The sequence below is a fragment of the Temnothorax longispinosus genome, chromosome 10, assembly GCF_030848805.1.
Source record: "Temnothorax longispinosus isolate EJ_2023e chromosome 10, Tlon_JGU_v1, whole genome shotgun sequence".
NCBI classification, from domain to species: Eukaryota; Metazoa; Arthropoda; class Insecta; order Hymenoptera; family Formicidae; genus Temnothorax; species Temnothorax longispinosus.
In genome coordinates this window covers 20057017-20084485 of record NC_092367.1, presented here as the reverse complement: position 1 = coordinate 20084485, position 27469 = coordinate 20057017, and the positions used below count along the sequence as shown (strand labels likewise).

General features: G+C 35.3%; 1 protein-coding gene across 2 annotated transcripts in view; it reads left to right on the top strand.

The window, feature by feature from the left end:
* LOC139820787 (semaphorin-1A) overlaps positions 1-27469 on the top strand; it is a 207594-nt gene that overhangs the window by 34829 nt on the left and 145296 nt on the right. For both annotated transcript variants that reach the window (XM_071791312.1, XM_071791311.1), the window contains exon 2: positions 268-448. In XM_071791312.1, coding sequence (XP_071647413.1) covers positions 352-448 — 97 coding nt within the window. In that variant the 5' untranslated portion in view covers positions 268-351. The remainder of the gene's footprint in view (positions 1-267; positions 449-27469) is intronic.

Here is a 27469-nt window from a genome sequence, read left to right as displayed (position 1 = left end):
TTGTTAATTATTCAATGATTTTAATAATAATAAAAAATATGTAGAAGATAAAAACAGTTGTTTGAAATTCTTTATATTTATTATAATTATAATTGTAATTTATTATAATTATATTATAATTGTGGTCTTTATAATTGATTAAGAAATTTTGAAATATTTTGCTTATAAAATAATACACACGAAACTGTAAGGATACATCTTTATTATTGTGGTTTGTAGTGTGAACTTTATGAACAGAATTACAGGTCACTGTTTATATGATTGCAGGAATGGCGATCGGTGGCGGCGATGATGAGGCTTGAAAGTTACCATTGATTCGTCGGACATCCTGCAGGGCCATTTGTTTCCAGGATGAGCGCGTCGCTACGGATTTTGGCTCTGATCAGCTTAGCCGCGCAAAATGTGGCTTGGCCGCAGGATCCCATTCCTAGACTGCACCTCAAACATCGTGAGTAATATTTAAACAAGAATATTCGTCTATTACAGTGGTCTGCTCAAGTGTAAACAGCCATTTTATATCCCCATTTTCATTCAGAATCCCATCTATCGCGGCTAAATGGTTCGTTTTAAGCTCTTTTCTTTACCTTTTTACGTTCCCAGAAACATGTAGATTTGTATACATAGCTAGCATATACATTATTTATTTCTATTTTAATACTGTTTTAATTTCACAATTTAAAAAAAAGGGGAAATTTTGAATGATAATTAATAATATATTTCACAGCAGTTAGTTATCGTAAGTCCCACAATATCTACCGGATAACCTCCGTTAAGTTATCACCTTCGCTACAGCAAATTGAATTGGGAACTATTGTAGAATTAAGTGCTATTTAGTTAATTTACTGTTCGATCTCCAATTTTAGCACCGAACTATTCGCAACAAAAGATTAATATGCTTGCTCAACCTAAAAATTATACTGAATGAGGAAATATTTTCATCATTTTACCAACTATTACTACCTTTAATTTGTATAGAAATATAAAGTATAGAAATTATAGGCTCATATACATTTTGATGTCGTAGACAGATAGAATACGTTTTTTTTATTAATTCGTATCGTGAAATGAAATAAGTATGGTATATAAAGGCGACAAAAGTAATTATCTAAATTTCAATATCCGTATCTTCGCTGCAGAACTCAATAATGATCCATTACTAAATTTGGCTCGACGCGATGCCACACGGCGACCTTTTGCGAGACGGAATTTAATAAAATGTAGCCACACTTTCGCCACGCTATTTTATAGATTTATCGAGTAACTAAATTGACGGTAGCCAGCCTTTCAGGATATACATAGGCGTTCAATTAAAATTAATCTAATTAATCAATCGAAGCGTCGATATAGTCACACTTTACGCGCCAACCAACCGCGAATTTATCGCGCACCATTATCTATGACAGGCGATCATTCTCCATGTCACTAAAAAAAACCATCATAATGATTCCATCGACATGTTGCAGGCAAAAATTTCTAAGCGTATTCTTTGATCAATGTCGAGTCATTATTCTTTTTTAATAAAAATAAAAATAAACTTAATCTTTTCTTCTTCTCTCACATTTCAAACAGATTTTAATAGAATTTTTATTTAATGGTCGGGGTTTATAATTTAATATATTTAACATTAATAATAAATATTAAGAAATCGATGGCATTTAATTTCAATTTCTACCGCAGAATAATTGACCTTAAGTCGAATATGTCTGCGTGCGAATTAATCACGAAGTTCTCATCTTTTCAATCTTTATTGTTTAAAAAGATGGATTTAAAACAATACGAAAAGAAGTCTTTTGATCTAATTATTTTCTATATTCACAAAGTTATCTGCAAGATGAAATAATCTTGATTCAAATTCGCGGGAACCACGTAGAAAGTCTTGAAATTTATTTAAAGTAGGCATTTTCTTCCGAGTCTTTCTCGAGTGGCCGAAAAAAATTGGTTAAAGTGAACTCGAAGAAGGATAACATAGATAAGAACCCTATCCACTCGGTGGCCGTTTATCACTTGGACAATTTCCAACGCGCTGGTTAACCCGTGGCTTAATTCTCATTCGTACGCAGAGGAAGGTAAAAGAATCGTGAGAAACGGTAGCGCGGCAACGGGAAATGGTTTGTCTCGTCTTCTGGATCGCGACGACCCGGGCTATTCTGTCCCTCCGAAAGGTCGCATTCTGCGCCGGTGGATAGTTGGCGACTTTCATACGTGTCTCCTACGGGGCGTATTCACGCGCTGTCGACGGCCGTTCTACCCATTCAAAGGCACTTCCGCGCGATGTGAGCACCCTAAAGCAACCGCACCTGTGGGATTTGGTTGTCTCATGTCTCATGGCGTGAACGTTACCCAAAACAGGGAGAGCGGTTAGGCTAAACATAGACAGTAGACACACGTGGTGTGTTACACGAACAAAAAGACGAGCAGGAGAACGCCTAAATGCTGGTTTCGGCACGTTTCGGAGAGACGTTTTTATATGTGCACGGGTGCGACGTATAAAATATCTCTGAACGTATACTTTTGTTCTAGCAAGATGGAAACTTATAATTAATTTAAAAAACAAACAACTTTCTATACTTTCATGTCTCGGTTGTCTTTTTTTTTAACTGTACTCATTTTTCAACAAAATCAGATCTGTCACTTGAAAATTTACTTGGAACCTGTCGAAAAAAAAAAAAAAAACATGACAAAGGTTGTCGCCATTCTCGGCCATAGGTCGCACGCGTCGCTTTTTATCGTAAACAAAGATACAATCGATAATTTCCGTCAAATCGGGGATGACGGCTTTTCGGAAGTTTACCCGAGCGGAAGGCAGAGAGGGAGAGGATCACACGCCGCTGCGGCGACGAGACAGCGCGGCCAGTGCGGGGGTTAACGACCGTTGGAAATCCGCCGTGTCGGTGGATCCGCCTCGGAGCTTTTGACGCGGATCAAATATTGGCGTGTGTCCTGTCGATCGGCTCGCCCACGCCGCGCCACGCCGCGGCACGGGCGCCGCGCGGCCCGCTTTGGTAAATCCTATTGAGTATTCAATTACGGCGGGGCAGCGAGGAACGGGGGTTACATACATACATACGTAGTTGGCCGGCCAGACTCGTTCGAGATGAAATTGAACGCTCTCCCGCGGTGTACCCTACGCGTCACAAATGCCGGAAATATCCTAAGGAATATTTTTAGACACTGCACAAGCAGTCAAGCGATATCGGATTATCGGGATCACTTATGCAATTAAAAGAAACAAATACTTAATGTACCAGCGGCTAGTTTACGTGCTTAGCATTATAAATGCGTGAAGACTGTAAATGTTTGCAAAGCCTACGCAAATCTAAATGTATTTCTATCACCAGGGTATTAATCTGTCAGTATTTGAGAAAAAAAAACATATATATCAAGCGAATATTAAATTATTTATACGATATCTGGTATCTACGAATCCGCGACAATGCGTGCGTGAATGCGTATGGTCTTCGAGCATGACAATAAGTCGCGTCTAGCTATACGTTCCGATCGGGATGTAAGTAATATCTCGAGGCGGGGTATGTAGGTTAACCATTTGCTACGAGAGACGGAAGCCATATACTCGACCGGTTCTGGTCAAGAGTAAGCTCGTTAGGACTCGGAAGAACTTTGTTAAACTCCGAGACCGCGTCAACAACGCCCGCGCCAGTGTCTGCATTCGAGTCCGATGTGTGTTCTGTGCACTGCACACTCTGCGTTAAGCTTGCGTGCGCTAAGAAAGGCCATCCCTTCGCCGCTCTCCATCTCGATCGTTGAAACTTGAATTATTCTTCTGGCGTTTGACGTGAATGTAGAGTATGTTCCGGATATTCGGGCTTCGACTTCGGGCTAAGAAGTTCGCTAAGTAGCGTAAATGTACCGTAAACGATAGCTCGATATAACGTATCTTCGTCGGCATGTCGTCGGCGATTTGCTCCCGACAACTATAATGCAATTTCATTCTTGAAAGTGTGGTAGCACAGTAAAATTGATTTCTGTTGAATTAAGCTAAATTGCTTGGTCAAATTAGCAGCGGAAATGTAAATTTTTTATTGTCCGCCGTCGCCGATTCTTTTTCTTTTTCGTTATCACGTCGAATTCGTTTCGCGGATGTAATGAGTTCTGAAATTTTTACTAAATTGAATTGCATTTACTGAATTGAATTACATTTGAACATTGTTTTTTAAATGCAATAAATATTAATAATTGTTAATTTTTACTTGCTAAACGTATTTTTCTCTCTTATAGTCTTATATTGATTTAATTCGTTATTATAAAATATGTGTGACGTATTTTAACGTAATATTCTACTATTATTCTATTATTCTTGTACTTTTGCGTCATTAAATGATGTTTTTTTATTTTAAAAAATTGTTTTATAGTTATTAATTTTATCGTTTGCGGCAAAAGTTTTCAAATTTTCAAATTCCATAGTTTTTAATTTTTAAATTCAAAATTCATAATGTATAATTATTACTGCTACTACGCAAATAGTAGACACTTTAGTATATCAATACTACTTCAATGAAAGATGCCGATGAGTTGCTGAAACGCGTTGAAAACACATATAGTGCTATTCTAACGTAATATCTGCCAACAACGTGTCCTGTCAACTGTCGCGTTACTAACTCCGAGTCGTATTTTTAAAGCACGTACTTAGGAACATATGAGATTCGTGCAATAATAAAAGTAGTCTTAAAGAAACATTTTTTTTTAAGGTGTCGTCTACTTCTCTTTTTTTATTGTTGCTTTTGCAAAATAAATAGAAAAGTAAATAAAATTAACAAAGATATTAGTATTTTTCACGATAAATTTAAAAATTAATAATTAACTTATAGAAACTTGAATTATGACTTGAAACGCTTTCAAGTCATGAAACATCATCAAGTAACCAATCGACTGTGAGTCTATTTAAATATCGTATTTAAGTTTGTAATTCATACTCATTTAATTTTATTTTCGTTTAAATGCATACAAAATTAAGGTAAAGAGTTAATATAATAATTGTAAATTGTAGCTTGTTATAATAATATACATGAATTATATACTCTGCAAAATGATTTATTACAAAGCTAGTTATTTAATTTAAAAGTTTATCAGGCAATTTAACGAAAGTTTTCATATGCTTTATCATAATATTAAAATCTCGATGTATCTTTCTTTCTTTTTTATTTCGATTAGTTAAAACACGTTTTCTTTACGTCAAAGTATTTTTTCGGCGCAATGGAAAGGAATGTTATTATATTTTATACGTTTTATATCATGTGGGGGATATTCGATAAAAAGAGATTTGCAAGTAAGTCCTGTCGTTTTCTCGTACATGATTCGGTTTATCCACGATAAAGCGCGACACCCTTCTACCAGTTATGGGATTTTTAAATTTAGTGTCTTATTATAGTATAGGTTATAAAATGGTAGCGTTTTCTAAGTCTTCCGAGATTTCTTTTATGATGTTTTTCAAAATTGAGGTAAGCAGTAATACCGATAGCAGCGAGAAAATGAAAAATACATATTATATATTTATTGTCGCGTTTTGTTATCCAAACTGTCATAAGACTGCACTTCCAAATACTTTCTCACACTTTTTCTTCCGTTGATTTCGATAGTATAGGTATATTTTTCTTATCAAAAATATCATGCAGCAACATACTGAACATTTGAAAATAAACAACTTTTGACAATTTAATTTGATTTAAGCTTCAAAAGAGAAAATAAATGATAATATTCTTCAAATTGTTTTAAATAATATGTATATAATATTTATTTTAGCATTTTTATTCTTGATAGTTATAAAGATATACAATATTAAAAATTTGAAAAGTGCGATAAATGATCTTTTTATTCTTTTCTATCACCTATTTTCGTTAAGAAAAAGAATAGTTTTCAAGTTAATGAAGGAAGTTGTGATTAAGGAAGCATTCGATGATTTGGATATACTCTGCATTTATGGATAATGAAAGATTCGATTCTTGTGTACGTTTTGATTCTAACAGTTTTAAACTTTAATGAGATCGAAAACTACGTAGGTTTGTGGCGCCAGATTATATCATATGTAATTATGAAGTTGATTTAGGGCCGGAAGCGATATGGGGGAACTGCGTCTGTAACTAGGGAGTAACTTAATTCTGCATTAGAGGTAGGTATCCCATTTAGTAGCGTACGCTAAAGGCATATCTGGACGGTAGGAGATTTACATTCACGCAAATACCCTTACGTCGGAAATAAATGAGAACTTTCTGCGAGATCAAACGTGAACTATTCTATTCTCGCGTTTTGATATGTATACGGCCGACCGTATATGTATTCGACAAATATCTGCGCAGTGGCACGTTCGCTGACCGTCTCAAAGAAAATATTTCTCTTTACCTCGAAAGCTCTGTGTACAAATTTTGCGTCGCGCTCGAGCGGCGAACAATAACTAGTTGAGATAAATATAAAGGATGGAAATTAGAGGTTTCTCTCTCTTTCCTCGCTTTCTTTTTTCTTCTTTCTTTCTTGGTTGCAGTTAAAGTTTCCGATTGCCGCGAAAAACACATGTTTTAACACATTTTTTTACTGCTAGCACGGTTATTATAACGATAATAAACAAAATGTACCAATTATTGTATATACTATGTATACAATATATTCTGAAATAAATCTGCAAAATTTGCAGACAATTTATTCCACTAATTGGAAGTCAATTTTCAATAAAAGGAGAAGTAAAGCTGTAAAAATACAAATAAATAAACATATTTTATTTTAAATGATATTACAACTTTTATTTTATTTAATAATATTATATAAATAAAAAAAATATAAAGTAATTATTCTGTGAAATGCACTGTATTAAACATGCTATTACTTGTAAAAAATTATTGGTTTCAATTTTTGACATTACATTGAACAAACAAAACATCTTCATTAAAAACTGTTAACTTAAAATTGGGTTAAATTAAATATTAAAAATTAATTTTAAATTAAACATAGAGTTAAAAATATTTTATTTGTTTGTTTTTATACATATATAACGAGTACATAAAATTTTTTTGAAATAAAAGCTTTTTGACATATATAAATTACAATATTGACATATGTAAATTACGATATATTTAAAATTAGAATTTTTCATATTTTTTTGAAATAGCTGCAGTGTGGCAAAGTTGATTTCGATATAATTAGTTTTATAAAAAAATTATGCCCATACAATGTTAATTTTCTTGGAAGTTTTTTTTTCCACTGTCATGCATATCGTTGTATTTGAATTTTTCGATCGTCAGTCGAGAGTCGAACAGATACTGGAAAATTTTGAAGGTACTTAATTTAAAGTTTAATTTAATTAATAAACGTCGCGCGCGCGAATTAAACTGTTTAGTGGAGTATGCTTTCAAACTCCAGACAGCTAAGAAAATCTTGCCTTTGACTTCATTTCAAATGGACCTAACTTTAACGTGAACTCAATTTAGAGATTTAAATACCACGATAGGTACGTTGAGGATAAGAGATATACGACAAATAATGGCATTCCATTAAATATTTCTAAAGAAGAAGTTGATCCGCGTATTTATCAAAGAAAATCTTTACCTAAAGTAAACTACAATAGTTCTGAGATACTTTGACCGAAGGTAGCGTTGGTTGGTTGACCCCCGAAACTATTAATGCTAGTTATCACACTTTACCATTAATTGGGAAAACATTTCTATCATTCGTTTCCGGAAAATCTCGAACGAAGAGAAATCTTCATTAAAGCACTCTGGCACCTCTTTTTAACAGAAAAGATCGTGAAGATGGTAGGATAAATTATACAGTTTATTGGCTATTTGAAAGATCTTCGTTTCCTTGGAGTTATAAAATAATTTATATAATTTTAAAAATAATTTGTTTTTTTTTTATTTTTAATACAAGTGAGTGTTGAAATATATCTTAGTTAAGTTTGGAAATATATCTTAGTCAGAAATGATTAGTCGAGTCGAAGTCAATTTGATATCGATGCGTCAATGAATGGTTATCGATATCGAATACTGGTTAATATTTTTATCGTCTTTGATCTCGTCATAGTTATTTTTATGTTAATTGAGCAATTATGAATATTTTTATAAGATTGTCTTTCTATGGTCCTTCGATCAGTTCTATATTGAATTGATGCAAAATTGGAAAGCACAGTACACACGTATTATATACTGTGTATTTAATTTAGAATTGCGGAAAGAACGGGGGCCAAAAGATAGAAATTTAATAGAAATATTCACAATTGCTCGATTAGTATAAAAATAATTATGATGAAGTTAAAGATGACAAAAATATATCAATCAGTATTCGATAGCGACCATTCATCGACACATCGACGTTGATTCGACTAATTATTTCTGGCTGAGATATTATAAATATTAATGAGATATAAATCAGAATGTAAAATTTAGTAAGCTTTTAGTAAGACATTTTTGAATCTGTCCTAATTATTTTAAGAATAAGTAATTCAATATGAATAACGATTACACAATTGCGTTAAGATTATAAACGATGTTAAAAGCTAATCGAATAAGGTAATATTAGAACAAATCATAAAATTTAGTTATGATGTTAACTTTATAAATCTAGGAAAGCTGCAGAAAAATTAATTTACCATATTACTTAAAAAAGTTTAAGAAGTAATCTACATATAAAAAGAGAGTTATTAGCGCGCTGCTAATTAGAAACTCGTAGATTCAACCACACGGTGAATAAATTGTAAACGTCAATAGCTGTACGGTTTAGGGTATTTTTCCGTAGCGTAGCGGATAACCGTCGCTACGCTACCAGCATGAGGTTGTCGAGTGGATTCTCGTTCGTTCAGCCAATAGTCCTGCGGCTGACGAGCGATTTCAGCGGAGCGAGAGGTGTGTAGTAAAAGAAGGAAGAGAAGAATGCTTTCGAGGTGATTGATCGTCTCGCGAGGACGACGCCCCTTTCGTCCTCGCGACCAACGTTCATCCAACCGATCAGTGCCCCGCACCGCGCCGCACCGCACTGCACCGCATCCTACCGCAGGGCCAGGTCGCGTCGATTTGTGATCTGCACACGCTGTACGGAACGCCTGTGTAATGTCGGCTCGATTAGCGTATCGGAAAAGAAGTCTAAGTGTCTAACAATAAGTGTCTTTGATGGTTTCGAGATAATTGAATTTCATATTTTTGCTTATTATAGAAAATGTTCTTTAATGATTTGAGAAATATATTTGAAATAAGAAAATTGTGATAATGTCTAGACTTTAATCTTTTCTTAGAGAAAAAAAGATGTCTTGATATTGATGGACTGTGAATTACGAATGACAAAAATTTTAGAAATAAATAAAAAATAATAAAAAGAAAATAAATAATAAATAATAATAATAAAAAAAGAAAATAATAAAAGAACGTATTTTAACTTTATAAATATATAATTGTCGTTCCTTGATTTTTTTTAAATCTTACATATAGATGATACATTAAATTATACTTTTATCTCGAATTTCATCGCACATTATTAACTAAATTAGATTTTTATTTGGCTCATAATCTTGCGAAAGTGTTCGACGAGTAGACTTTTATGAATGAGCTAATTTACTTAATGTTATATTTTATCGCTGCATTACATTACATTCGCTATATTGAAGGCGATTCTGTGGGATAAACCAGGTCGCCTGGTTACCGATCCTGTGAAGACCGTAATTAATAACAGTTGGATATATTTAGTACCACGTCTGACATTCGCAGTTCGGCGGTCGATAGCGTTAGGAAATTGCTCGCATAGTGATATAAGGCAAGGGGCATACGTCGAGAGAGTATAAATTGAACGGAGAAAGTACCCGCATGTAGGAGGAAGCACGCTCTCTTGCGCCACAAGCGAAGGTGAAATTAACGATTCGATAGTTTTTATACCGCGTTAGGCAACGTGTTTCCGTATTTTTTTCTTTTTACAAATATTTATATTTTTGTCATTTCCTTGAGGAAAATACCACCGATCAAATCTTTCGTGTGTACATGTCCGGTAATTTTGTAGGAAACTGTATAATGTTAAAATTATTGCTTATGTTATTGAGAGGTTTATTATCTTCTGAAAAAAAAAGAAATGTAATTTAAAGAACGGATTAAATAAGAAGTACGACTTTTTTTACCATTTCAAACTTTTGCATTATAGTGCAGATGTTACGCAGCATTAACTTGATCTGAAATATAAAATTCAATTTTTTTAAAATGTGTGCAATATATGATCTGATGAAAGCATATTTTAGCCTTTTGTTAAAAAAATTACGATTTTTTGAAAAGAAAAACTAGTTTTACAAAAACTGAAAAAGATCGGTGAAAGAGGACTGTAGCGAAAACGTGATATGTACGCCTGGCTGCCGTTAGTTATGTGCGTTATGTATATAACATGTTTATCAAAGTCATACAACTTCGGCTATCAGGTACATGATATATAGGTACACAGTTACAGGTGCGTAAGCCGTCGTTCGTTCGCGAAGCCGTCGCAAGAAAAGCGAACGGATACATAACGTCAAATCGTTGCGGTCGTTGCCGTCCATATTAGTTATGAGAATCGATCAATGTATGTGTGAATGAGCGTGTGCAGATATTTCAAATGAGCCGGATAAACGAGACATCGTAAGTTCAGTTAATACATCGTTGATACGCGGGCATCGATTCGTTAATTTGTTGCATTAGTTTGTCGCATGGCACTCAGCATCGTGCCAATAGCAAGTTTTCAAGCGTATAAAACAAAAGCTAACTATCGATAAGCATTTAAGCGGCGATAAATCCGCAACCCGACTGATATCGCATGGACATTTCATTCGAATGATACGGAGAGAGGGAAACGGCGCAGATAGCCGCGAATGTTCGGAATATTTGCGTGTATGGTATATCCGCAGTTAATCCCGCGTGTCCTGAAACGAGATGGGGGTAACGTTGGTAATTACTCTGTTTTGTTCCCTTTCCTCCCACGTGCAATTTCGCCTCCGTGATAGAATTTACAAATGAGGAGATAAGTGACAATTACACAAGCCATGTTCCAGATCTTGGATGAGCAAACTTTTTACTTATAGATTTGTTTGCCAATTTGAAGTAGATTTGTTAATAATACTCTATCCTGTCTACCAATTATATATATAAATTATTAAGGATTGAAAGAAAAAAAAGAGTAAAGAGATTTTCTAAAGTTATATAATAAATTTTTTATACTTAATCTTGATTTTTTAGCTTTAAAAATCAAATGGATAACGAATTATATTTACTCAATTTGAAACGGACTTTATACTTGAAAGCTATGAAAATTGAAAGCTATGATATTTCATGACTTTTCTTAATATTTAATAAATAAGAATAAAAAACTTCAAGTTAATCAATGACTTTGTAGATATGAGAGATACGTCAGATTTGATCCAAATTTTACGCGAGTCTCTTATAAAGATTAGCTCAAACACTTGAAAAAGATACTACATTTAGAAATATAATTGGAGCCGCTTATTCTTTTAATTTACCAAATCCAGTATTTGATATTGATAAAGAAATGAATACTGCACGAGAATGTGCAGCGACGCTTGAACGTTTAATTCGCCCCGCTGTCACATAAACATCCGATATCGAAAAGAGACGAAGCCGAGTATAAACGCGGTAAAGCGCGCCCGCGCGCACGCAACATTGCCGCGGAGAAAAATGTGCAGGTGTGTACGTCGTCGTCGTCGTACTCGTCGTATAGAAAATTGCAGATGCTGCACACCCTGGTACTTGCGAACGGCGATATAGCCGCGGGACATCGCTTTCCCGAGATATACCAATATGAAATAAAAGAGATAAACGAGACAAACGCAGTACACCAGCGGCGTATATGCGCGCGTGTATGTACATACACGCACGAGGCCATACATATGTGCCTATGCAAAGCTTTAGATATAGGAGGGCTCTTTCGAAATGCATGTCGATAACGAGCGATACCCGCGTACGAATTTTCCAGATTATTATATAAACGCCTTCGTGCGATATTAGGTTCGTTCCTCGCTGAAAAGGACATGCACCGCTCGTCGTATGGAGGCGTAACGGTGGAGAAGGCGGAGGGAAAGAACTGATTTATCCTCGTGCGCGAGTTATGCATGTTGTCTTGGTCAGGACTGTCGAACGCGGGACGATGGACGAATCCGTTTCATTCATTTTTCGCCGGTGCAAAATTGTCGCGCGCGAAAATTTTACGTCCCTCCGCGTCGTTGAATTTTAACTCGATGCCGGTGATCTACGGTTCCCTGGAAACCGACCGATAGTCATTTCATGAGTTATGGCTCGCTACCGCACGCTGATGCTGCTCGAACGCCCGTTACGAGTTACGACAGTACAACATTCGTATATTTTATATATATCCGTATTATTTAATTCTCTCTGACGAAAATAAAATCTCTGACTTTATTATTTTGCGAAATATTAAACTAATAATGCACATTGATAAAACGGCACGCTCGATAAACAAATTAATTAGAAAGATATTCCCTATTTTCCGTAATAACAATGCAGCTGCGAATGGAGTAACATCAGGCATTTTTATAGCACAAAATATAAAGTAGAATTTTATTTCTACCAAGATGTGAGTTAATAATGTTAATATTAATTTTATACAAAATATATGTTCTTGATAGATTTTAAAATTGCAAAAACACGCACACGTGCGTATTAACGATACAGTAAAAGTTTGAAATCGCAACGTGATTATTATCTTTTTCATTTATCACGAAATGAATTGAACGGTGCGTTAAATGATTATGCAAAAATGTTGCCACTATCAAAAGCTCGTCATCGCGCGATCATTAATTTCCATGTTTATCGGCATCCGTTAGCCCATAAATAAATGTTAACATGGACGGCTTTAAATTTAATAAAAGAGTCGGTGACAAAGGGATAGGTGGCTTGCGAACGATAGATAGCGGCAGCCGAAAATTGGAACACTGACGGCTAAAAATATACGAAGGCTTGTATACGTATGTTAAACGTTATAGAATTTTTAACAGTTTGACAGAATATATATATATATATATATATATATATATATATATATATATATACACGGCGAGTTTAACGAGAGAAAAACATCTATATATTTTCGTGAAATGATTTCTAAACGGAGAGCATTCGGCACGTAGGTATTTGTGCGTGCTCTCACAGAGCGAGGCATCATCAGTACCGGATATGACAACGAGCATAATGGTGAGCGGCGATAAGTGGATATTAGGCTTTCTAGGACAGAACGCTTTTCAGTGTAATTTATGATTTTCGCAATTCGCGTCGAGATAGCTCTGAATGACCATGCATTTCAAACCAGATTTTAGAATACTGCTCGTAGCTTAGTAATTAACACGAAAATTTATATGACAAACACACTACGTGGAGTTTCTGTGCGCGTCTGAATTTTAAAAGAAATTAAAAAAAGATTTTAAAATTATTAATATGACTGCATTATCTATTATATAAAATAAATATTAATTGATTAATTGGTTAATTGAATTAATTATGAGTAATAATTAATACGGATGTAATTCTTTCCTTTAGATCCTTCTTCACTTGCACTTTTTTCACCAATGCTTGAACAGTTAATTGTTAAATATTAATTAGAGTGAATGAGCAGAAGAATTCGTTAAAAGTTATTTCTCTTTAATAAAAGTGCAAAACTGATCGAGATTCTGCGTAGCTTTTGAATTTTTACAAATATAAATATAATTTTTTGATCTGTTAATTTTGTATTCTTTTAGTCTTTCATTCTTTTTGTGTAGTATTTTTTAAAAATACAACTATATTTTTTTTAAATTTTTTTTATTTGTTTTAAAGTTCGAGAAATGCTGTAACGTTTTTGTGGGATATTATTTACTTAATATCTAACACGGATATCAGCTACATGTGGCACAAAGCAAGTATGAAACTACATCGAAAAATACATTTTAGCGAATATCTGCATTTCAATAACTATTTCTGTTACTGTGTGTACATTTGGGATTCAGGTTACGTTGCTGTTTGTGATATTCCTGGTATTTTTTTTTTTTTTTTTTTTTACAAAGGACGATGTTTTGTAGGGTGTAACGGTTTTTGTAATAATTTTAAGCGGAGATTGAGATAGATTGGGTAAGAGAGAGAAAATAAAATCATTGATTTTTCTAATATTGTACAACAATTATCTTTGCCTGTTTTCACAACTAAAATTACTTCTTAAATATATGAACGTGATATCCAAATTTAAATGAAAATATCTTACTTGATCTCGCTTTGTTCACAATTTTACGGCATGTTTATTAATACACTTATCGATCTGCTATCGCAGCTATTTTCTATAAATATTATGTGTTTGTCTTACAAATGCGAAAATACATTTTAATACAGGCATACATTATATATAAATAAATTCACTTTACGAATAAACATTTGGAAATAAAACTTTACAATCTTTGTTTGCTTCATCTTATATTAGGTCTTTTCTTTAAACTTTAATTTTGTTTCATTAACAATCGTTAAAGTAGGCAGTGCAAGAAATAAATTCTCCGATGTGACCAGAATTTTTTTATAATTCTCAGTTTTTTGTACGTGTTTCTCGTTTCTCCCGCAATAACGAAATGCTTACTTCTTGCGGCAAGATTTTCAGTTTGTAGCGCTGCAGCAATTCGTATTTTGCAGGACGACTCGTTTGCATTTTCGGCGTGGAATCAACGCCGGGTATATGCAATATTAAAATTACTCAGGTTAGAGAAGGAGGATGAGAATTCAAAGTGAAAAGCAGCCAGCCCGCTTGTGTTCGGCTCATATTCCAGTCAGATATACGTTCACACAATCCCATGCAAAGAAGCGACACTTTTTTCGATAAGGACTGCCACGTATATGACTCGTGTTCGTTTGCGTACTCGGGCTTTTAATCCGGTATAAAATGAGATGTTATATTTTAGATAAACTTCTCGTACTTTTTTTTATGAAATTGAACATAAAATAACTTTTGGAGGATTATTTTATTGTCCATTATTTAGTAATTTAATTTTTCACATTACTTATTATATAAAGATTTAGAAACATAAATATGATATTTTAAAATCACTAAATCGGATTTTATGCAGATATAATATTTTTGTTGTGGTGTAGATTGTTGACTATTTTTATATAACGTTTATCGTGTGAATTTAATGAGTACAATCTTGAAAAGTTTATCATGCAAAAATAATATGATGCGTCCCTGTTACATCTGTTACTTTGTAATATCTATTGCAGAGAAATCAGGTAGTTCAGGTAGCATATAAGAGCGCACCAAAGTATTTCGGAATAACGTTGCTCACGAAGAACAGCAAATGCGGGTTGCGTTTCTAATGAGCTTAAACTTACATCTGGCTGTGTGCGTCGGGAGTGTCGGGCGTAGTCTCCGTTACGCGAAGAACGACAACGAGCGTAATCGTGCACCATGACGAGCCAGCGAGTAACACCTTTGCTGGTGCTTCCTAGGGCAAGAGGTTGCTTCTCTCTTTCTTTCTCTTTCTCCCTCCCTCCCTCTCTCTCTCTCTCTCTCTCTCTCTCTCTCTCTCTCCTTTTGCAAAGCAGTTCTCCGTATTACTCGTGCATCTACTTCCCGTTTTTCGCCCGACGTGGGATGGCAATTACGAGACTACAGCCGGGTAACGTACCGGCGCCCCGTGAGAGCGTCCCCCTTTAAAACTCGTAAGGGGAAGGAAACACCCGCATCTTTAAACATCAGACTAACACTACATGTGTTTGCATATGCATGTGTACGTGCCTTATACTTATGTTGCAGGTGTCTATATGTATATATTATCTAGTGACCACACACGAGTCAGCTTTCAAACTGATATTTTTAAAACAGATATTTTACATATTTATATTATATGCAATATTTTTATACGTTTCAAATAAAAATTTATAATATTTATACATTCACGAACGACGAACCTTTATTTCTCTTTTTATCAGAGAAGAAGGAAATCAGACGAGTGGAAAAGAGTGACGTGTGGAGAATATTTTCAATCGTCTTAAATTGAAACTTTTTTAAAAAAGCATTTTACTTATTACAATTTTGCTAGAGAAAAATATTCTTTATTATCATCTTCACTTTTGTCAACTTTTACATTAATTTATTTTCATAAGACAGAAAGTCCGTTTAACACGTCTTAACACGTTTATGCGCTAGAGTTGAGGTACATTCTACAATAACTTTGTAACAGCAATATCTCAACAGCCAAGAATTGATATAAGTTCTCTGAGTGGTTTAAGTTTTGATTACTTGTGATGTGACTACATTGCATACATTGAAAGAACAGTACTTTGATTTGTTCACAGAAGATAATCGTTATATATAACTTCAAAAAAAGATGCACGTCTCATTAATTTAAACATTTTCAGTATATATAGCTGTACGCGAAACTACGCAGAACAGATATAAATTAAAATACACGTGTATAAAAGCGAAACATTGTGCTTGAACAAAGAGTCAATGTGTGGATTGTATCGTACATTTCACGCCATTTCTTAATCTTTTTTGTAAAGCTTGCTTTTAGCTTTTAGTATCTAGCAACGCGAGGTATAGTATATATATAACGCTTTTATCGTGGGATATCCGAGAAGTTGGAATCATTAGTAATACAATACAGTGCCACAAATGGTAATGCATGTGATTTTAAAGAAAAACCCTTTCTCTTTCCGTACACACTTACTATTTTGTTATTTGCATTCTAATTTATACCGGACAAATGTGCAAATGAGAGTATGTATGAAATATTCGATAAAATATAATATAAGCGCATAACAATAGATCATTATTGTATGCTTATATTACACATGCAATATGAACGCGGATGTACGTATCATTAATCTTTTAATGGTATTGTCATTACTATTGACATTATATCAATGAGAATAAGTTCATTTAAAACATAATTTTATATGTAAGAAATATTTATTTAAACGAATAAAATGTAAGCCATAAAACGCATATGCAATATTATCAATTGCACAAAGCATCGAAATTGCTTTTCTATCATAAATATCCGTCTCATGAATCGAGCATCGTCATTAGATTAATTTTGCAAAAATATCACAAATTCTATACTATAAACTTATATTTCAAGAACTAAAAAGTATGCAATTAAATTTCATATTAACGAAATGCTTTTCGTGACATTATTCCACATTTATATAGGTATATGTTAAATATATATTTATAATGCGGGCGGGTATGTTTAAAAAAAAAAAATATATATATATATAATAAAATATATATTATATATAATCTCTAGAATTTTTCTCTCCTGCGTTTGGAGAGGTATATATAACCAGGCCGTCGGTATTCTCATATTTCGCTGGCGTGCGAATGCGAGCGCGGAAAGTTTACGAGCCGGTGGAGGCGTTCCGCCGTTTCGCGTCACTTTCGTCGGCACCGACTTTACGATCGTCGTATTTATAAGATCGTTGGTTTATACACGTGGAAACTTCTTACTTACGCAGTGTACGTACGTACGTACGTATGTACGTATGGCGCGTGAGAAGGAGCCCGACATTACGAGAGCAGCTACGACGTGGAGTGGAATGAAATGGAATAATAAGAGAAGAGAAGGAGGCTAGGCAGCGAAGGTGAAAAAGAAACGAGGAGAAATAGAAGGAGAAGGCTATAGGGAAGAAAGTAGAGGACTCGAGAACCGTGCTGACGTCGAAACGCGGCCGAGTATCGATTGTCCTATACTCGACGTGTCGACGTTTTTCTCTTCTTCTTCGCCACCTTTTGAGTCTTAGAGACGGTGCCTCTTTCCACGTGACTGGTTTAATTTCGATCACTTCGCTGTTCTTCCGCCTTCGAGACCGCCTTTCACCCCGGATTATAGATTGCTCTTACTAGAATCATGCAAAGTATTGCTTATCTGAATGTCCCGGGGGATAAAGTTCGTTTCGTGAGCAACCGCTTTTTCTCTGCGATTCGCTATAATCTAGGTATGTCTATCGTGTAAAAATTTACAAATGATACGTGAATCCTGGAAACATGAACGATACAAGATAAAATCTTTAAATCATTTTATCTATATGTTAGTGCGATTCTCTCTACCGTAAGGATGTAAATATTATAATAAACATTATATATAATTAATAAATATAAAAAAGTTTAAAAGAGGCAAAAAAGATATTACGTCTAATATTATAAATCAGAAAAGAATCCAAATAGTGTTCTAATTCTCAATGAAATATTTAACAATCAATGGTTTACTAATTTACTTATTCGAATGGCACATTGACTATTGACCATTGTTGTAGCTATTGCACAATCGGAAGGGAGAGGAAGAGAGAGAATTTTCTTTCTATAAAATATAAAATTAATCTTCCTTAATCTATATAATGCTTGATCGTAAGAAATATTTCTTTTGGACGAAATAACATTGATAACGTAAAACGATCTATTATACATATCGCTAGAATACATACGAATGTCGACGGAATGAACAAATGAACGGAACTCTCGAGAGTTCGCCTCTGCGTGTTTTCTCTGCCGTGTTTCCCGTCGCGGACAAAATGGAAAGAGGTCTGAGGCGGGACAAAGTTAAATACGCTTGGGAATGTAATCTCACGGTAAGGGAACCGGCAGAGGAAACGGAATATAAGAGGATACCGCGAGGGCGGGAGCTTTTTTGCAATAATAGCGTAATAATCGAAATAAAGTACTAGCGGAGATATTGTGCAGAATTTAATGAGGGAGATCATTTCGTACGGAAAGTTGCGCGAAAGAACTGGGAAATATCGCGCGTAATCAAAAGAACTATTCTCGCGCGAAGAGACAATCGTTGTTTATAGAAATATTAGCGGCAATTGCCGTTGTCGCGATGAGGACAAACGATGCGGAGTGGAGGGAAAAAATCAAACACAGCTAACAAACCGGCGTCACGACGCGACGCGACGCAACAACAACCGCCGAGAACCACTGTTTGAAATAAATTTTATGAGAAAGGGAAAAAAATTAGAAAAGTAAGGAGAGTGAAGTAGCAGACTCAACTTTTAATGCGAATCAACGGATCGCTCGCCATCGCGAACTCGGCAAACTTTTACGCGTGACCTATCCCGGAAATGAAATGCTCGGACTAGAAACAATTTTTGATAAATCGCTTCGCCGCAAAACGACCACTCGCGGCGTCAAGGCGGAGAAAAAACGTTTTCCGCTCGCGCCCTTTTTTCCTCCGCGTTTCTCATCTTCATTCTCTTTTTGTTTCCCTCCGTGAGGGAATTCTAGGGAATTCTAGGGATACGTATCCACCAAATGCAATTTTATATTACCGCGCGCGCGAATACATGCATATGTATATGTACTCAATTCGCGTATGTATTTCATATATATGTATACGTACGTATAATATATATGTAGTATGTCCGGATAGGCAGCTCGCTTTGCATACTGCCGACTCGTCCGCATTCATTTACACTAATGTACTACAATTTGCGTTGCATTTGTCGCGGTGCGCAGCATAACGCAGGACGACGAATTGCGGTCTGTCTTTTATCTTTGTACGGGCGCTAGTCGCACGTACGGTATCCGTATATACATGTACAAAATATCTGCTAAGTCGTGGCACCGACACGCATCTACGAGAGGGTAACATTTTATGGAAAAATAAGCAAAAGACAATAAATTTTTTTGATCGGTTACGTTATAATATTATATTGACACATCGTACACCAACAATTAGTTAGAATGTGACAATTGGTTGTGATTATATGCATATATATCAATTTATTCACGACTGTTACATTTTGCTGGTTTAAAAGCTCATGAGAACTGATGATATGAATATCGGTATATTATAATTCACATCCAACATTTTTCTCAAGAATTACACAATTGATTGACCAAAATTTTTTATTTTTTATTTTGTGTTTTAAGTCACATCCTATTCGCTTTTTTATTATGAAAAATTATCTGTCCGTCATTTGTGACACGATTTACGAGACACTTCATGTAACTCGCTGAGTGTTCGCTCGTTTTGCTGATGGTAGGCGAGCGGCGACGGTAGGCAAGCCAGAGGCAAACCGGAAATTGCTATAGCGGCGGAAGAAGAATCCGTCGAATCGAGGACGCGCTTGTTTTCCCGTCTACAACGCTAAACCGATCCTGACCGTCGCGGCACGGTGCGACGCGACTCGACTTGGTTCGACGCGGCGTCGAGCTGTATCGCGCCGGACGCGCCGACATCGAAGGCTCAATCCGGTTTATCCGGTCGTGCTATGAGGCGATGAGATAAAATCAGTCCGCAGAAAAAGTGCCGAGCAATTTCCGTTAACCCCTTCAGCTGGCCATTATCTACGCACTTGATGACTATATAATTGCTAATATTGATATTATATTCATCGGTAACTGTTCGGAAGTAGTATCGACTCACTATCACAGAGACATAAAACTGATATCTAACAAATACGGCTGTGGCTGCACCTGTGTTGTTAACATATGAGAACATTTCTGCATTAATTATATTAAACGACATATTTGATATTTTAGTGCAGTTGTGATAAAAAGAGTAGTACAATTATCAATTTGAATAAACTTATTAATTCAAATTAATTGTTGCGGAACGTTGTTGTCGCGGTTATTCATCAATATATATTTTGTCTTAAATTTCTTATTTATACATTTTTAACGTACATTTATTAAAATAACTTAATAAACATTAAATTATTATAGTAGTATAGCATGAAGTTATAAAACAAACTGAACAACTGTACTACATGTATATGTATATGTATATGCTGTATTGATTCTAATTTTGCGACAAGAACTCTATCATGGTACTCTATATTTTAATATTTTATACATAACGCCAAACATCATTAATCTTATGTAAATGTCGGTAAACGCTTCCGTCCAGAATGTTACTTTCTCAAAGATATGACCTCTTGTACAAGAAAATTCATTTTTCTTGCAAGCCTTTTTCCAGAGTAAATAAATCCATCATGCATGTCTTACAACGGAAAAATTCGCTGGCTTTGATTTTTTATGCTAATCGCGTAAAATTTGATAATTAAGATTTTACATTTACATCTCTCATATGTTTTATTAGCAGAATTTTTATATTATATATATTTATAAAAGAAAAAATTATCTATTCCGTTAGAAGAATTCAAGAATTTTAGAGAGCTCTAAATCTCTTAACATTCTATTTCTATAACAAAATGGCAGTAATCATTCAGTGTCTCTTAATAGTAAAACTGATTACTATCAATTTATAGATATACATTCGTATTGTGTATATTTATATGTTTGTATATTTGTAGATGTATTTTATTTCTTACTCGCGCGTAAGTAGAAGAATGAATTAGTAATTTGAATAATTTGAGTCGCGAGAGTGCGAGCTGCGGATATAAATTATGGGTTAAGCTGTAATTAATTAGGCTATATTCTTCTCGACAAAAGTCTAATTGTATGTTGTATTTATAGTAGGGAAGAAACACGAATTAGCAAGCCAAAAGTCAAGTTTTAAACTCGCATACACACACATTCTTTCTCTTCATCTCTATTTCTCTTTCTCTTTCTCTGCCTCCGGCGGCATTAGATACGATACGGCGCGCGAGAGGACGACGGCGGAACAGCTCGAAGCGTCGTATTAATTAACCGTGGGCGCGGGAGCTTCCTCACGTACGTCTAATTTGCTCCTCGGCGTTTCCTCCTATTGTACGTATCGCATTTACGCGACGTACGCGAGCGAGTGCGAGCGATACAAGGACGAGGTGGCGCATCGCGGCATCGCGGCGTAGGGTGAAGCGCGATGCAACGGGTACGGCGCGGCGGTACGAGCCAGGGAGCCAGGGAGGTGCAATGCTCCGTGCTTCTCTTCCGGTCGTAGCCACCGGTCGGTCGTCGTTGTAAATCATCTAGCCCAGCGCAGCAGGTTGCACTTGCTGCTGCAACTTGTCCGCAGCTCTGAAAGTATATATTCGTCCTGTACCATCGCGGTGCGATGCGCAGCGAGTTGTAAAGCCTCGTTCACGCTAATTCTTTAACGAGCGCGTTAGATAAATATTAATTCGTATAAATTTATTATCTATCTTAAAAAAAAGCTAGTACATTATTTATCACTATACTCGTTGTAGATTCTCATTCAGTCTCGACGTCGATTATTTTTTACTAATGCCATAAATATGGCATTAAAAAAAATATACTTTATTAATTTTTTTAACGTGATGTTTTAATTGCATCTTTACTTGCATAAATATTTCTTACAATATTTGATATGGAAACATGGTAATAAGATACATAATATTTAATAAAACTTCCAGTTTTTAATAAATCTTTTGCTACTGTATAATACGTGTAATGAATTTCGTTTTTACCACATTTTGCTCAAATTATAAAATAATTTTAATAGATGAAATTTAAAATGCTATCCCATAAATTTATTAAAATCGTACTTTGCGTGTTCACGTGGAATTGACTGATATCATCATCGGGTCATTATTACTCGATTTTATGATCACACATATCTGAAAACGATAATTTCGAATTAACATTTATTAATTCTAACAAATGCAATTTTATTTATCACGTTGATTTCGTTCTATTTGTCAGGACGGAATCATGCTATCTGATACGTGCCAAGTTTCTGGGCATTTCCGCTTTTGTCTCATCGTGCCAAGTCACGTTAATAACATTCGCCTACATCCTGAAATTCTTACTGTATCGTGGATAGGCATTAAGCCACTCAAGGACATCCGATATAGTCTCCGCTAATACCAGCGACAGGGCTAGGAAGACCAGGAAGTTTTGCCTTCTGACGTGTATTCGTGTATTCATTCATCAGAGTACATCGGGACGGGCGTGTAGATGACGTCATTTTAGGCATTTAGCAGTTTTCTCCCATGTCTCATGTAGCGTGACACACGCGCAGATGACTTCTCGATAACTTTGAATATTTTCTGCGAATTATTGCTTTGCAATAATTTTAAATTAATAGTATCTTTTTCACAAAGACAATTTGCGTGTCTAACAATAAGGTTATTATTTTAAAAATCTAAATCTTCTTATTCAATGTTTTGACATAGCACTTATGTTCTCTTCTTTGGGTTAGCATCTAACAATTAGTTCTAGATTTTTTGCATCGTATATATTTAAAGTAATAGAAAAGCTGCCGCGATCAATAAAATCTAAAAATGTCCTCTAATTTATGAGCCAGATCAAATCTTTTGACAATGACATTTCTGTGGCGTGCGTCATAAAACGATGCGGTAGTAATGATCTGGTGCAAAAATAGCTAGTTGTCGCGGTAATTAAGATCGATCTATTCTCGGTATAATTCACCACCACGAGCGATGCATATACGTGAGGTGGTTTTAATTATCTCACGAGAAACACGAAACGTTCGAACGCACATACTATTTCTGCCGCATTGCTTGATATTACATGATATTTTGTAGCACAGACCCCGTAGTTACGTTTCCATCAACCGTACCTCTTCCACCGCTTCGTAAAATACCATGTTTTCCGACGCTCCGCGTTAATGAGTAAACTTTCCGAAATCTAATATATCATATTATGTGGCTCACGGAGATATAATGGACAATGTAGGCAATGTGTTCCTTCCCCCTCTCTCACTCCCCCCCGCTTTAACCTTTCTTTCTCTCTCGTAATAATACTAATTTTAAATTCTGTATCACTTCCAATAGTATTCCATTATCTATTGAAAGCTACTCTCTGTATATTTATATATTTATTTTTCTAATAAAATATCTATTCCTTAGCTATTCTATTGATTGTAATAACAAATATTATAATAACGAGCTTTGAAGATAAAAGATTAGATATTTAATTAATCGTGTGCTAGTACCATTCTTTCTCTCCAATTAATTTACTTTCGTTATTTTTTTGTCAAATATCTTGTATATAACATATGGACAATCATCGATTTTACTAAAGATTTGCGCAAAGATAATATGAGATCGACTTCAAACAGCGTATTACTGATAAAAAAGAAATCTCTTTTTTCTATGTCAGCGAATTTCAAACAAGCAGTGGAAAATTGGCAAACACGAGTATACGACATATATATCATATCGGGTGATTCTGAAATGAAATAAAAAGTATTGTTAATGAAAGAATATGCCGAAAGGGCTTAGTGACTTATTTTAGAATAATATTATATTACACACAGTGGTAAAAGATATTTTGGTTTGAAATAATTTTGTACGCGATAAAATATTATTGCACACACATATATACACAATCGTGTTCCTACTAATAATACTGTTGTTTTTTTTCCCCCAACAGATTTCATACATTACTTTTATTTATATCAGTACATTGAATAAAGCACTGTAATGTGTTTCTTTTTTTACAAACAAAATTTTAAATGGATTGTGCAAGTATACTTTTTTTACCCTTTTTATCGTACATGTTACATTGTTACGAGGATGACAGAGACTAGTAGGTGGCAATCTTCATTAATCGCACATTGCTCGTCTATGCCTTAATTCCGCTGAAAAGCCGAAGGGAGTCACTGCCAACTGTACGAGTAATTACTCCCATTGCGGTCACGCTAATCTATAGAATATTACTTGGTTAATGCGCAGCTCGCGGTTGTACGCAGCAAAATTGAATTCGATGCCAAAGCTTGAATTCACAATCTCAGAGTCACCGACTAGCTCGCCGCGCGCCGCATCGCGCTGCCAACTCGCTCATTTGTCTCTCCTCCTGTTCCTCCACCTTCCCCTTTCTTCCTCCCTCCGTGCTGTACGTCGCTTATCTCTAGTATCGATCGCAAATACGAAGTCGTGATTCCAGAGCTGATGTATCTCACGCTCGCGGCATACCGCAAAGTTCCGCCCCGAAGTGCGAAGTGGATTCGCGAGCGGGAGTGGATTGCGCGAAAGATCTTTCCCCCTCTCCCTCTTTCCTTTTCCTTTTTCTTTATTTTTTACTTTTCTTGCAGCTTGCAAACTTGCGGGAATCGGGAAACAGAAGCAGGCTGGCGGCGCTCCGTCGCGTCGCGCCGGCTACCGCCCGACCGCGGCCAGTGGCTGGCGAGGTTGCATAAATATTATGCAAATATCCGGAGCGGCCCTGTTACACCGCGCGCGCGAACGCGCGAGACTGTTACGTTTCTCCTTTCCTGCGCCGCGCCGCTCCGCAGCACTCGCAAAGTGTCGTTGCTTATTTCCACCGAGATATGCGCGACTCGCGTGTCTCCCTTATCGCCGCGAGATAGCTGGCACTTTGCATACGCAGCATAATTCAACGCCGAACCTACTCCCCCAGCACCTTCCTTCCCTGCTCCGCACCTCTTCCTTGTCCTTTCTATCCGCCGTTCTCTTCCTATCGCACCCTATCGCATCCTTCTCCACCGCTCTATCGTTCCTTATAGCGACGACGGCGCTTCTTCTTAGCTCGTTCTCTCATCGCGTAGCTCCCCTGCGACTTTTTCTCGCTTACGACGACCTTACGTCGTCGTTTCTGCGCAGTTCGATCTACGGTTGAACGCGCTCGGAGCTTCGGGACTTGGAAACGAGCCGAGATAGGCTCTTCTTTCGGTAAGGCGTCCTTCACACTGATGAATATGTGTGAATTTGCGCCTTCGTATGTGCCTACGCGATTCGACTAACGAATTAAAATGTGGAACGTCCGTAGTGAATTCATTTCCCGTGACGGATGATGGTATAATAAACAAAGATACACGTGACTTATACCATTTTAGAATTCAGCCTTTTGTGATACAATGGCTCCGGTAAGTTTTCCCTCGTTCGTAAACCGACTGTCATAATCACTCTTATAGTATAGCAAATTTTTCCCATGCGACATGAGAAAAATTGCACGGGGCCGCTCATAGAATTATTTAATATTTTAATATCAAATTTCAAAAAACGTTATCGAATATTATTTGTACTACCTGGAGAATTCTTTGTTATACAAGATATCCCAAGAGAAGAAATGCATTTTTTCTTTTTTCTTTGAAGCGTATGCTAGAAGCATATAGATAAGAAGAAACAACAGAAGAAATAAGCTATTTATCGTATAAGTTAAATTTATTCAAAACTTTCTTAACTTCGATCAAAGAATAAAAATTTTGTCTCACGTGGTTTCTATCGATTTATATTTATTTATATTTTAATATTAATGTAGGATTACAGTAGAGCCATTTATTATTGAAGTTAAAATTTTTGTCTGATATTTTGATAATGTAAAACATGAGAAAATTTATAAACTCCGGAATAAACATTATTTTATTATGATACGAAAGATTAGATATATACAAATGGAACAATTTGTTTAATTATAATAATAGAAAATGTGATTTTGCCACTAATTAAGTTTTAAGATGATAAATGAAAAATATATAGAGATATTACATATAATTAAATCGAATAAAAATACTATTTTTTCAGATAGTACTCAGATTTTGAATTTTAAATTGTGGTTATTTGTGATATTTTTATATGAATTATCTAATAGTCTAATAGTGATGGCATAATACAATTAAGGGATTTAATCAAGCATAAATTAAAGTAGATTTAATTTTATTTTAAACAAATTTATTTGATATTGCAATTATATTTAGTTGAAAAGATTATTGATCCTACTCTAATGAAATATCGTTGTCAAGTCTACGAAATTGTAAAAATCTGTTGAAGAGAAATGAGTAGGTACTTGTGTCATCTATCGCCAATTTGTTAAAATTTAAAATAAATTATGGATCGTGTTCAGAAGAAAAATAGAAATCTTTTACGTATGCACAAGATCCTAAGACGTTAAGAAGATTGGTTGACACGTATCTGCATAGTTGCAGGCTGGTATCAGCCTCACAGAATACTTGAGTGCTTTGCCGTCTTGCTAGTAACCACTTGGCTTCTTCTCTTGACGAGGTCTTTTCATTCCCGACGACCATCCTACGAAATTGGAGCGCGCCGGGAGGATAGCGATTTGCCGGCGAGACCGATCTTTTCTCAGAAATTTACGAGCATATGATAAGAGCGCAACGAGCGGTGATTCTTTCAAATGAGGAACGATGTAAATATTAGATGCTGTCGCGTCTCTGGAAATTGTTGCAGTCGTTTATTGTAATCGAATTGAAAAGCGAAAGTATTAATAGAATGTTCGTGCTGTCGAGAGAAAAATTGCATTAAGTTGATCGGTCGTATCAAATTACACGTATAATTTCTACGAATTTATTCAGCGATTACGATTACCAGTGCAATCGCTTCAACGTTTATTATTACATTAACACATAATTATTCAATTAATTCAACATTTCTTTGATTACACGTGATTACGAATTTCGCATTTTCAAGCATTTTCAAGCATCAGTTTGTCTTTTTCAATGCAGAAATGAAAGCAACAACAGAGAACTTTCTTTTTTAATTTTATTATTTTGGAAATATGTTAAATAAAATGTCGGAAAACAACTGCAGATCATTATTATCTGAAGTTTTAAGACACGACATCCCTCAGATTGTTTAAAATTTATAAAATATGAAATTATTAATTTCCATATCACTTAAAATTAATATACGTA